This window comes from Mobula hypostoma, chromosome 7 (assembly GCF_963921235.1).
Source record: "Mobula hypostoma chromosome 7, sMobHyp1.1, whole genome shotgun sequence".
In the NCBI taxonomy this organism is placed as follows: domain Eukaryota; kingdom Metazoa; phylum Chordata; class Chondrichthyes; order Myliobatiformes; family Myliobatidae; genus Mobula; species Mobula hypostoma.
Window position 1 is genome coordinate 43,670,606 of NC_086103.1, and position 14,059 is coordinate 43,684,664.

General features: G+C 40.8%; 1 protein-coding gene across 4 annotated transcripts in view; it reads right to left on the bottom strand.

Moving 5' to 3' along the window:
• The window catches only part of LOC134349277 (short transient receptor potential channel 7), a 138,075-nt gene that overhangs the window by 30,071 nt on the left and 93,945 nt on the right, over positions 1 to 14,059 (bottom strand). For all 4 annotated transcript variants that reach the window (XM_063053343.1, XM_063053342.1, XM_063053344.1 and 1 more), the window contains exons 3-4: positions 9,005 to 9,169; positions 2,506 to 2,722 (exon numbers count right to left, since the gene is read on the bottom strand). In XM_063053343.1, coding sequence (XP_062909413.1) covers positions 2,506 to 2,722; positions 9,005 to 9,169 — 382 coding nt within the window. The remainder of the gene's footprint in view (positions 1 to 2,505; positions 2,723 to 9,004; positions 9,170 to 14,059) is intronic.

Consider the following 14,059-nt stretch of genomic DNA (forward strand, 5'->3'; position numbering starts at 1 on the left):
TTTTGATCGGGTATGTCCTCGTGCAGCCCCGTTCCAGTGAAACACATAACACTGCACTCCCGAAATGTTTTCTGACGCCTGGCTAGTGCCGTGAACTCGTCCTTTTTATTACCCACCGAACTCCTCTTCTCCATAAGTCTCTGTTGTCTTGACCTGGTCCTCTTTCCTCGACTTTGTGATCCCCCTCTGCATCCTTTGTGTGTTTTCCTCCAGATTTCAGCAAGGGTGTCCGCCGCTCTGCTCGCTAAACCGGCTGGTGAAGAGCACTGACTTGGTGGGGAAGCTCAATTATTCTGACGTGCCCTGTTTCATGCAGGAACAAACTAGTCATTACTACGTGCAATTCGTTTTTGTAAAAAGCCAACAACCTAATTGTTTGTCAGCCATTAATGAATCCCCATGAAAACAAGCCTGTTGTGACGACTTAGTGGAGAGCTTCTGTGTGACCAAAATCACAAATCTGAAAGCATAGATTTATAGTAATAAATATCTTTTGTGTAGCTTGTTCAGCCTAATGTGGTAAGTATCCCCCACCGATCCCTTTTTTTTCCTAAAAGGAGAATTCCCACTTGGAAACTTGTTGATCTTCATTTAAAACCTCTTTGTCATGAGAACATAGAGAACAAATGAAGAGTGACAGAAATGAGAGAAAGGAAAAATGTGACACGATTCCTTGAACATAACATATCAAACACTAGCAGCTGGCTGACAGTAACTCAACAGGGACACCTAAGGATACGGCACAGTGCAGGCCCTTTGGCTCACAATGTTGTGCCAATCTTTTATAAACACACTCTCACAGGGATCTCAGCTGACCGAGAGTATCTGACATTAATATAATGAGCTGCTTTCGTAATCTGAATACATATTATTTTGTAGAGAAGAATACCATACCTGTTATCATCATGAGGACTAGACTATCAATATGAACTTTCCAGTCCTACCAGTAAATGCATGAAGACAAAGTTAACATATGACTGTGTTGGATCTGAATTGTGGTTGGTGCGATCCAGTGCCCTTGCAGCTGAAGAAATCTCTTTTGCTGATGGAGTTTATAACTCCAACAAGTTACATGAAAAAATATAAATACCAAAGGAGACAGGTGTTAAAAGTTCAGTTTATAGCTTTAGATGCTACTTGCCAGTAGAGTAATGGAAGATCATAACAAAGCAATAAACTATTATCTTAAAACATCTGTAATAAACTGACACACACAAAATTGCTGGAAGAACTCAGCAGCTCAGGCAGTATCAATGGAGCTGAATAAACAGTCAATCTTTCAAGCCAAGACCCTTCATCAGGACTGGAAAGGGAAACCAAAAGCCAAAATAAGAAGTTAGGGGAGGGGAGGCACGTGATAGGTGATAAGCAATTTGTACTAAACCATTGTTTTTACAGTGGAGACTGTGATTAAGTCAAGGAATCTAGCTAATACTAAAACCAGTAATATAAAACCTGAGTTTTCTAAAAAAATTAGTCAGTTTATATAACTTAAACAAAGCACATACAGTTTGACCTTAACTCTGTGGCCATTTGTGCACTGCCCTCCTTATGAATGTTATTAATGGTTATGAATGTTAGACAATGTGGTACATGATCTGAAGGCAGGCAAAATCATTCAATGTCAGTAAGACTTTGATCATAATTTACCATTCTACACTATTATTTAATATTTCATGTTATTTTAGGTATACTATATCTGCTACAGTTTAGTACAATGCTAATATTGTTCATTATATATATACAATTGTAATATCTAAAAAGTGAGAAATTGAAAGTGCTGATTTTCAGAGGACCTGAGTGTACTTGCACATGAATCATTGAAAGTTCATACAGCATGCAGGTACATCAACCAACTAAAAAGGCTAAAAATTATTACAAAACTATTTGTGCAGAAGAGCAGAGATGTCATGTTCTAATTTTAAAGGGCACTGCTGGGATCTTACCTGGAATATTATCTACACGTCTGGTATCACAACCTGAGAAAAGTTGTGCATGCAACAGAGGAAGTGCAATAAGAATTGACCAGAATGGCACACTGAAGAGAGACTAAGCAGATGCAGTTCATACTCTCCAGTTTAGAAGAATGGCCAGTGAGCTCAATGAAATATGCACAGTTCTTATTGAGCCTAATATTTCCCCCAGTGGAGTGTCTGGAACCTGGGGTCACAGTATCAAATTAACAGGTTGGCTATTCAGCGCTGAGAATGAAGAGAAACTTCTTCACACAGGAACTCTATACCATTTGGAAGCTCAGTCAATGAGTATATTTGAGGGAGAGATTAAATAAAACTTTGGATATTCAGGATGGAAGGAGAATCTGGAAAATTTTTATCATTTTTAAAATGGGGCAACAGGCACAATGACTCAAATATCCTACTTGCTTCCATTTCTATTTCTTATGCTCCTATGATTAAACAAAAGCAAAATCAATTGTAAAAGACAAATGAAAATATTTTTAAACGTCATGCTTTGCATTTTTCATTTAAAATGACAATACTTTACCTAGAATCCATTTCATTATTAACAATTCAGTCCAAGTAAATGTTGTAGTTTTCACTCTGAAGATCTGTCTTGGGTTGTCTGTGTCAGTTTCATTAGGCAAGTTCTTTACACCTTCAAATCTGTCCGATGCATTTAACACCAGAAGTCCTAGAAAGATGGTGAATGAAACTGCATGTGCTACAAACTTCATAAAAGGACTTCTTAAAATTTGTCCCAGCTGAAAACAAAAAAGCAGCAAGAAATGTATGATGGTAAGCAAAAAGAGATTGAATTCTTTATATTATTTGTAGATGGGGCTATGTTATCAGTCATAGGTCTTATTCAAAGTACACTAGTTCTAACATTCACATATAAGGATCACACGTGTAAAAGAAAGAAGATGATTTATAATATGTTTTTAACTGGTAATGCATTATTTTTTTTTACCATTGAGGAAACATTTAAAGAAAGTTGCTAAAAGGCAAAACTGATGCCACAGGAAAGCAACACTGATATCAAATGCTGTAATGGTTTCAAGTACTCCTTCAAGGATACAAGGCTTGTTGGGAGAGACAGAGAATACTAAAGTAAAGGGGACAGGATAGCTGTGATGTGCCAAAAGGTTTTTATCTTTGTTTTCTCTGAGGATCTCTTTCACATATAAAGAGCATAATATCCACATCAAATCAATGGTTGTTCTTTTACAGATACAAGGGACTGCAAGTGCTGGAATCTGGAGCAACAAACAATCTAGCAGTGCTACTCAGCAGATTGAGCAGCATTAGTGAGAGGAAATAAATTGTTGATGGCTTGTGTCAAAACCCCGCAGTAGGACTGAGAGAGGAGCGACACGGTGGCCAGCATGGACAGGGGAAGGGGAATGGAGAGGAAGGATTCTGAGGTGATTGCTGGACTGAGGAAGAGAGGAAGATGACAGTCAGGTGGTGTCAGGTAAGGGAGGTGAGGGGGATGGAGATAGAAGACTATGGCAGATGAGTGATAGATAGAGGCAGACAAAAAGAGAGAGGAAAAAGAAAAAAAAATCAACAGATGAAGCAAGGTAGGAGGGGGAAGTTTGTGAAGATGGGAAGACAGCTCCTGCAGGGAGATAAGCAGGAATACAAAATGCTACCAGAACTGGGTCCCGAGAAGTAAAGATGAGAATGGGATGCATTAGGGGAGAATGGAAAGGTTGGAACCAGTTGGGGGAGGGGAGCATGGGAGGTGGGGGTTGGGAAAATCCCATTTGTGAAATGAGTGGATAGAGCTGGGGGGAGGGGCAAAGATGGATGGAGGGGGCTGTAGGGTGAGTGGGAAACAGACAAAATAGGAGGACTGGGGGATTTTTAGAAGGCATTAGGGGTTAGGGGGTAGGGGGTATGGAGAGGGAGAGGGATATGAAACAAGAAATTTGGAGTACCTAAAACTGGAGAACTCAATATACATTTCATTAGGTTGTAAACTACCCAAGCAGAATGTAAGGTGTTGCTCCTTTGGTTTGTGTTGGCCTTCATCCTGGCAGTAGAGAAGGCCAAGGATGGACAGGTCAGTGTGGGAATGGGGAGGGAAGTGGAAATGTTGGACAACTGGGAGCTTGGAATGACCATGGCAGGCTGGGCATAGATGTTCTATGAAACAGGGTTGGAGGAGATGCAAGTGAAACTTTGCCCCACCTGAAGAGATTGTTTAGGTCCCTGGATGGTAGTGAAGAAGGAGGTGTAAGGACAAGTATAACATATACTGTGTCAGGGGAAACTGCCAGGAGTAGAGGAGGGATGAGTGAAGCAGGGAGTCATGGAGGGTGCGGTCACTATGGAAGGCCAAAAGGAGTGGGGAGGAGAGGATGTGGTTGGTGGTGGGATTATGTTGCAGCTGGCAGATATTGATGAAGGATGGTACATTGAATGCACAGGCTCTTGGGGTGAAAGGTAAGGACAAATAGAACTATCTCTGTTCTGTCTGTGAGGAGGTGCTGTGAGAGAAGCAGAAGAAATGTGAGGTCAGACTCCATTAAACACAACAGAAGAGAAGCTGCACGCCTTGAAAAAATGGGACATTTCAGGCGTCCTAGAACAGAAAGAACTATCTTGAGTGTAAATGCAGTGGAGAGGGAGAAACTGGGAGAAAGGAAGAGCATTGCTGTAAGAGACAGGATGAGAAGAGGTGTATCGTAGGTAGTGAAGGGAAAAATATTAGTGGATAGTTTGTCTCCTGAGGGGGAGATAGTGAGGTCTAGGAAAGAGAGAGAACTGTCAGAAATGGTTCACATGAATTTGGTGGTAAAGGTGAGAAAAATTAGTGAGTTCTGTTCAGGTGCAGGAAGCAGTACCAATACAGTCATCAATGTAACAGAGAAAGTATTGGGGAGTGGTACCAGAGGAGCTTTGGAGCAGGGACTGTTCCAAGTAGCCAACAAAAAGGCAGGCATTTCTGGGGCCCATGTGTGTATTCATGGCTCCACCTTTGCTTTCAGAGAAGTCAAAAGACAAGTTGTTTAAGGTAAGAACAAGTTCAGCCAGGCAGATCAGAATGTTGGTAGAGGGAATGGCCATCCCAAGCTCCCACTTGCTCACCATTTCCACTCCCCTCTCCATTCCCACATTGACCTGTCTATACTGGGTCTTCTCTATTGCGAGGATGAAGCCAAACAAACTGGAATAACAAGACTTTATACTGTATTTCACCTGGGTAGTTATGAACTCAATATATAATTGAGTTCTCCAATTCCAGGAAATCCTTCCCTTCTTACTTACTTTTTTGCCTCCCCCTTTTCTTCTCCTTCTGATCCTCCAGTGCTCCCATTTTTGTCCCCCTTCCTGCCCTCCCCCAGCTCCACTTCACCCTCCTTTATGCCTTTCCCTCTCCTGGCTCCATCCACACTCCTCACACACAGGTCCCTCCCCCCCCCCCATTTATCTTTATCTGCTCCATTAGTGCTTTGTGTTCCTCTTCATCTCCCTTCAGCAGTTTTCTACACACACACCTCTCCCCCACCTTGCTCCATCTTATTTTCCCTCCCCTCTCTCTTTGTCTGCTTCAATCTATCATTCACCTGCCACAATCTTCCACCTCCACCCCCGCTCATCTCCTCTACCTGCCTGTCGTTTTACATTCCTCCTCAGTTCACCCATCACCTCTGAGTCCCTCCTTGCCATTTCTCATCTCCCCTCTCTGCTGGCCATCGTGCCTCTCCTCTCTCAGTTCCACTGCAGGGTTCTGACCCGAACTGTTGACAATTCATTTCTTCCCACAGTGCCACTCGATGGGCTGGGGTTCCTCCAGCAGATTGCTTGTTATGATGATAGCCAACCTTTAGGTAACAGGTTACTGAAAGTCAAAACATAATGTCTTCTTGTTCTGAACTTAAACAATAACAAAGAAACACAATCTTGTGAAAAAATAGTCAGTAAAAAAGTGAAGATTAGGTATGTGGTTTGGAAACATAACTGAGAAACTAGAGGTGAGAAAGATGCTTCTCTCAAACAAATTGGAGAATGGTGCCACAAAACATAATGTCTAAGTGTTAACAATTTACACTATCTGCACTGGTATCTTGGTAGCTGTATACTAAATAGTTAAATCTATTTAGTGAGTCCTGACAAAGGGCTTTGGCATGAAATTCCTCTCCACAGATGCTGCCTGACCTGTTAAGTTCCTTCAGTACTTTGTGTGTGCTTCTCTAGTTAAATCTATTGTTAGTTTGTCTTGAGGACTGCATAGGAAATTTTACAAGGACATTCCTTGGATACTAGGTGAGTTAAAAATAGGTTGGGGGCTAAATCAGGTAATTATCTAGCCTTGCTGGGAGGCTTCCTTGGCTGTTGAAGGGCAGAATTTGCAGAAGTGTTGGCTGCGGTTTTTTTAATCCTCTTATAGAATTCTACTCAGCTACCCAAGAATGAGTATTTGATTTTTTTCCCCCAGATCTGATCCAATCACGGTCACAAAAATATAAACTCAAATCACAGTATTGAGCTGTTCAGCCGGAAGCTCCAGGTCGGGCAGTTTGCTGAGTATACCACATGTGAGTTCATATCCGGTATTACTCAGCAACTCACCCGACCTGGATAAAGTTTTGTGCTGACTTGCACCTGGCCTAACATGACCCCGTCCTGCTCAAACCCAAATCTTTTATCAAAATACACACCCTGTTCAACTGTAAAGGGGCTCCAAGGATGTATATTCTTACAGGAAGGGTGTTAGCAAAGGATTAGAGGATAGGAATTATTACACACTGTTCGGGAAGGGGGAAAGAGAAAGCTGGCAATTACAGAATGGCCATTTTAATATTGGTGGTTGAAAAACTTTCAAAAATTATATCCAGGAAGAAATTAATAGCCATATGGAGTAGCAGATTCTAATAAAGTATAACTGGCACAGATTTGTCTTTGAGGAAACATGTTTAATGAGTTGGACAAATAAGTTTGATAGCACCACAAAAAAAGATGGATGAGAATAATGCTATTAGCTTTGAAAAATTGTCTGTTAAAGTACCACATATCTGGTTTGCTGATGAAAATGTGACTCTTGGGATAAAAAGAAAGGAACAAACTGGATGCAAAATTGTCTGAGTGCTAGAAAACAGGAAATTTTGTTGAATCAAAGTATACATAAAGTTTCAGAAACTAAACTCAGACAGGGTTTTTAGGAATATAAATAAAAGAAGGAAGGATTTAAATAGGGAATCATAAGGGGCTGAAGGTGTCATGATATGTCCTTCGTGAGTGGCATTAAGGAAACCCCAAGGGTATTTTATACGTACATTAAAAGGAAAAGCATAGCTAGATAGAGGGTAAGATGAAGGAGGACCATGGACAAAGGAGGAAAATTATGTCAGGAGCCACTGGGTGAGATATTAAATACAATGATATTCACCAAGAAGGACATGGAGAATAGTGAGATCAGTGTGGTGTAGACTACTACCATCAAGCATGTTGATATGAAGGAGGTGGTTTTGGGGTTCTTGAAGAACATTAAGGTAGTTAAGTTGCCATAACTTGAGGGGATCTATTCTGAGTTATTAAGAGAAGTAATTAAGAAAGGAGATTACTGAGGTTCTGGCAGAAATCTTTGTCTCTGCTTTAGCCAAAGATGAGGTGTCAGAGGTTAGGAGAATAGCCAATGTTGTTCCTTTGTTTAGGAAAAGCAATATGAATAATGCAAAAATTAAAGGCAGGTGAACCATACATCTGGGAAGCTATTGGAAAGAATTTACTTACATTTGGAAAAGCATGGTCTTATTGTCATTAGTCATGATTGTTTTTGTGTGGGGCTATTCATATCTTACGAATTTCATTGCATTTCATGAGGGGGTGACAAAGATGACTGATGAGGATAGACAGTGAATATTGTCTATGTGGCCTTTTGCAAGGTATTTTACAAGGTCCCTATTGTAAGATTATTTAGAAGATGAAGTCACATGGGATCCAAGATGACATAGCACATTGGTTTCTCTGACTGGGGATCTGTGACCAGTTGTGTTTTCCTCCACATTGCAGAAGCCAAACACAGATAGGAAATTGCTTTGCAGAACATCCATATTCAGTGTGAAGTGCAACCTTATGCTCTCTGTCACCTGCCATTTTATATTCTCATCCCACTGCCACTCTGAGGCCCAAGGCAAACTTGAGGAACATCATCTCATCTTCTGTCTGTGCACATTGCAGCTTTCTGGACTCAATACTAAATTTTACAAATTCAACTAACTTGATTTCTTTGTCATTAGTCTTCCATCTGTGAAATTAGACCAGCGTGTTTGTGTTTCCTTCTTTTCTCTTTGAGAGGGAGGATACGCTCAGCCTGTCCTACCAGGGATTTCTTCCCCTCTGCATTTCTCAACTCCCATATCCTTTTGTGTATGTGCCTCTGCCTACATTCTCACCGCCTAATTGCTCTGATTCACTCATTTACAAGGTAACCGGTTTACAGCTTCTCCCCAAGCCCACGGTAATTTTATCCCCTCAGAGATCACTTCCCTTCCCCACTGTCCCTGACACTTTACAAGCTTCTTTTATCTCCTTTTCAATTTTAAAGAAAGGATTCCTGAACTGAAACTGTTTTTCTTCCCACAGATACAGCTTGGTTTGCTGGGTATTTCCAGCATTTACTGTTTCTGAATTAGTAAGAGTAACAGTACTAATGAAAAGCTATAAAGATACCAGCACAAAGAGCCCAAACTGTGGCTGCTTAGACTACTCCCATTTTTGAGACATGTTAAGGCGACAGACTTCTGATAAAAGGGAACTATACAAATTGCTGGATAAATTTCATAGTCTCCTCAATGCAACCCAGATTTGTATTAATGTGATTCAATCACTATTTTAACACTGGCTCACTGAATCACAGGGGACAATTCTAATAGCATACAAAAGCCTTTGCACTAGATCTATATGAATTTAGTGTGCAATTGGGAGGCCATAATTTAAAATTAATTAAGCTCCATTTATAAATCTAAACAGATATTGAATATACACAATAGTTAGTAGTTATTCAAGTAAACCTCTGATAGAAAAATCAGTACCTTGCTGCATGGAGCAAACCAGTATCCAATTGCAAGAAATGGAAGCCCTATGGTAACACCGAAGACGGCCAAGCACTTCACAGCAATTGACTGTTGACGCAAGCCTGAGAGATTTTCATACCAAATTGTAAGCAGTTGTTGCTGGCAGTTAGGGTGAGCAACAAACTTGGGGGAACAAAAGAAATATTACATATTAGGACAAATATGTAGGACTGTGCTAGGTTATGCATGTGAGAGATCTTTTGGATAAAACAAACATTTCAAATAGATTGAATAAAATTATTAAATGCATTTTAAATATTTCCTTAAGAAAATGTCAATAAACCGATCCCTCACCCCTCCCAACTTATTAGTCAAAAGTGAGGTGCTACCCCATTTTTGTATGTAAGTAGGATTGCTGGACTATTATTAGTGAAGCTACTACTGGGGAAATTCATAGATTAAAAAAAAACATTTAGAACACACTATTGTAACAAAGGAAATAAAAGGTTCAAATGAAAGAGTAAGATTTTGTACGTTTCATTATCTCTACAAATTGATATTGCATGATAATTAACTATTAGCATGAATAATAAATGTATTGATGGCTATATTAAAATAACAGAGTAGAAGTATTTGCTATGACCACACTAAGTGCTGATTGGTTACTATTTGTTCAATGTAATTTACACATTAACGTTTACACTCAGTGACTGCTTTATTAGGTACAGCAGTGAAAGCCAATCTGGGCTTCTGCTGATGTAGCCCATTCACTCGAAGGTTCTATGTGTCACGCATTCAGCACACCACTTTTGTAACGCATGGTTACTGTCGCCCTTCTGTCAGCTGGAACCAGTCTGGCCATTCTCTTCTGACCTCTCTCATTAACAAGTTGTTGTCACCCACTGAACGACCATTCACTGGATTTTTTTTTTGCTCTTCGTATCATTCTTTGTAAACTCTAGAGACTTGTGTGTGAAAATCCCAGGAGATCAGCAGTTTCTGAGATAGTCAAACCACCCCATCTGGCACCAACATTCACTTGATGATCAAAATCAATTAGAGCACATTTCTTCCCCATTTTGATGTTTGGTCTGAAAAATAACTGAACCGCTTGACCATGTCTGCAAGTTTTATCCACTGAGTTGCTGCCATGTGATTGGCTGATTACATATTTGCTTTGATAAGCAGGTGTATAGGTGTATCTAAAAAAGTAGTGGATACAGCCCAGTCCATCACAGGTAAAGCCCTTTCTACCACTGAGCACATCTACATGAAGCGTTGCACAGGAGAGCGACATCCATCATCAGGGACCCCCACCACCCAGGCCATGCTTTCATCTCATTGCTGCCATCTGGAAGAAGGTACAGGAGCCTCAGGACTCATACCACCAGGTTCAGGAATAGTTATTACCCCTCAGCCATCAAGCACTTGAACCAGTGGCGATAACTTCACTCAACTTCACTAAATTGTTCCCGCAAACTGCACTCACTGTCATAGACTCCTCATCCCATCTTCACATTATTTATTGCTTATTTATGTATTACGATTTCTTTGTTTCTTTTGTATTTGCTCAGTTTGTAGTCTTTTTCACAATGATCATTTGTCCACCCTGTTGTCTGCAGTCTTTCATTGATTCTATTACGGTTCTTGGATTTACTGCGTATGCCTGCAAGTAAACGAATCTCAGGGTTGTATACGGTGCCATATGTGTACTTTGATTATAAATTTACTTTCAACTTTGAACTTAGAATAAAGTAGCCACTGAGTGTATATGTGTTATAATTTCATGCTTATTTCTGTTGTTACTTTCAGTCCTGGTGACAACTTGAGGATTCTTGACCCTGCTAGCAGGGTATATGATGCACCTGTATACCTTTGTCAATTCATCAACACGTCAGTGAGTCTGATGATTGCTTTTACATACACTGATTTTTTTTTTCATTTGTAATGTAAGTAATTATACAATCCATCAAATATGATCGCAATGTACTTATAAACACCCAAGCCTATTATTACTATGTCTGCTCTGCCTCATTGGTTGGGAAAACTGGAATGAATATATAAAAGGAGTGGTTGAATTAAAGCTATAGATGAGTACGGTATCACAATTTTCGTTCCCTTCCCCAAGGAAGGATATACTGACAATGGTAAAATTCCAACGAGATTCACTGGGCCATTTCCAAGGACGAGAGCTTTGTCCTAAGAACCCAGATCTCCAATGTTTGAGTTTAGAAGAATGAGGGCTGATCATCTTGAAACACAAGATCATTAGGGGCTTTTCAGGGGACATGTTTGCAAGATTAGGGGTAGTGCAGCAGCTGTTGTCTATACAGGCTTTCGTAAGAGAGTTGATAAGATCCCTGATGGTACACTGATCCAGAAGATTAGAAGATTAAGATGAGTGGAATTCACAGTGACTTGCTGATTGGATTCAAAACTGGTTTATTCATAGAAGACAGAATACAGTGGCAGAGGAGTGTAATTCTGACTGGAGATCTGTGACCAGTGCTGTTCTACAGAGATCATCACTGGGACTTCTGCTGCTCCATTAGTGCTTTGTGTTCCTCTTGATCTCCCTCCAGCAGATTTCTCCAATCTGCACACACCTCTCCCCCTACCTTGCTCCGTCTTTTTTTTTCTCCCCTCTCTCTTTGTCTGCTTGTATCTATCATTCACCTGCCACAACCTTCCAGCTCCACCCCCACTTTATGAGGGATTGTAAAGGACACAGTAAGAAATGTAGATGGGCTGATTAGTAAGTTTGAAGACACACAAAAAATTGTGGAGATGTGGATAACAAAAAAGCTTGTCAAAGGATACAACTCAGCTGCAGGTGTGAGTGGGGAAATGGCAGATGGAATTTAATCTGGACAAGTGGAAGGTGTTGCACTTTAGAAGATCAACTATAAAGGGAGAGTATACCATTAATGGTGGGACCCTGAGGAGCAATGATGTGCAGAGGGATCTTAGATCCAAGTACATGGCTTCCTGAAAGTGGCAACTCAGGTAGACAGGGTGTTAAAGGAGGCATCTTGCATGCTTGCCGACCATCATTGGTCAGGGCATCAAGCATGAGGCAAGCAGTTGGGGTGCAGTTGTATGAAACTCAGGTTAGGCCTCATTTGGAGTATTGTTTGTAATCCAAAATAGTCCATTCTAGGAAAGATGTGGAGGCTTTGGCAAGGATGCAAAAGAAGCTCATCAGGATGCAGCTGAGATGAGAAAGAATTAGCTATAAGGAGAGATGACATAAAGTTGGATTGTTTTCTCTGCATCACAGGCTGAAGGATGATCTGAAAAAAAAATGCAATTATGAGAGGCAGATAGGGTACATAGAGTCTTTTTCTCAAGATATAAATGTCCACTCTTCAAGGACACAGCTTTAAGACAAGAGCAGGAAAATTCACAGGAGATGCGCATAACAAGTTTTCTTACACAGAGCATAATAGGTGCCTAAAACGCACGGTCGAGGTGGTGTTAGAAGTAGACACGATTAATGCGTTTAAGAGGCACAACAGACACACAAACATGCAGAGAATGGCGGTATGTGGATCATACGAGATTAGTTGATTGGAGGACTGCACAGACGCAACAAAAGCATTCCCGCACAGGTCCGGCCAAGAGCTTTAAAAACCCAGTCTCTGTAAAAGAGGGGTACTGCCTTGCAGAGCAGTCATTGTGGGAGTGGTCTTCGAAGTAGCCCTGTGTCAGAGTAGTAAGGCTCAATAGGGCTTCGGCGAGAACAGGCAGAGGCAAGGTAAGTAGGTAAGTTCATTCCTTACTTCTTATTTAAACCTTGTGAGAATATGTCTACAGAGCCAGTGTTCTGATCTGGGTGTCAGATGTGGGATATCTGGGAGACTTCCAGCACACCCCCTGGTGGCCACATCTGCACCAGGTGCATCGAACTGAAGTTGTTCTCAAATGGCAAGGGTAGGCAACCTTGGCTGACAAAGGAAGTTAAGGACTGCATCGAAGCCAAGGAAAGGGCATATAAGGTAGCAAAAGTGAGCGGGAAGTTGAATGATTGGGAAGCTTTTAAAAATTCAACAAAGGACAACTTAAACAAAGCTATAAGAAGGGAAAAAATGAAATATGGGAGCAAATTAGTGAATAATATAAAGCAGGACACCACAAGTTTTTTCAGTTATATAAAGAATAAAAGGGAGGTGAGAGTTGATATTGGACCACTGGAAAATGATGCTGGTGAGGTAGTAATGGGGTACAAAGAAACAGCAGATGAACCTAACGGGTATTTTGCATCTGTCTTCACCGTGGAAGACACTAGCAGTGTGCCAAGCTCCATGAGTGTCAGGGAACAGGAGTGAGCACCTTTGCTATTACAAAGGAAAAATTGCTAGGCAAACTCAAAAGTCTTAGGTGGATAAGTCACCTGGACCAGATGGACTACATCCCAGAGTCCTGAAAGAGATTGCTGAAGAGATAACAGATACATTGGTCATGATCTTTCAAGAATCACTTGATTCTGAGATGGTCCTAGAGGACTGAGAAGATTGTAAATGTCACACTGTTCTAAGAAGGGAGGAAAAAAAATGACATTGTAGGCCAGTTAGTCTAGCCTCTGTAAAGGGAAATCTATTAAGAGTTTTTCGAGGAACTAACAAGCAGGGTGGACAAAGGAGAGGCAGTGGATGTCATTTACTTGGATTTTCAGAAGGCATTTGATAAGGTGGCACACATGAGGCTGCTTAAGATAAAATCCTATGGCATTACAGGAAAGATACTGGCATGGATAGAGAAATGGCTGATAGGCAGGAGGCAGGGAGTGGGAATAAAAGGAGCCTTTTCTACTTGGTTGCCAGTGACTGGTGGTGTTTCTCAGTGGTCAGTATTGGGACTGCTACTTTTTACATTGTTTGTCAATGATTTGGATATTGGAATTAATGGTTTTTGGTACAGTTTTTGGATGATACAAAGATAGTTGGAGGGGTAGGTCGTGTGAAAAATGGCACCAGGACTTAGGCAAATTGGAAAAATGGGCAAAAAAGTGGCAGATGGAATACAGTGTTGATAAATGTCCAATGCATTTTGGTAAAAGGAACAATAATGCTG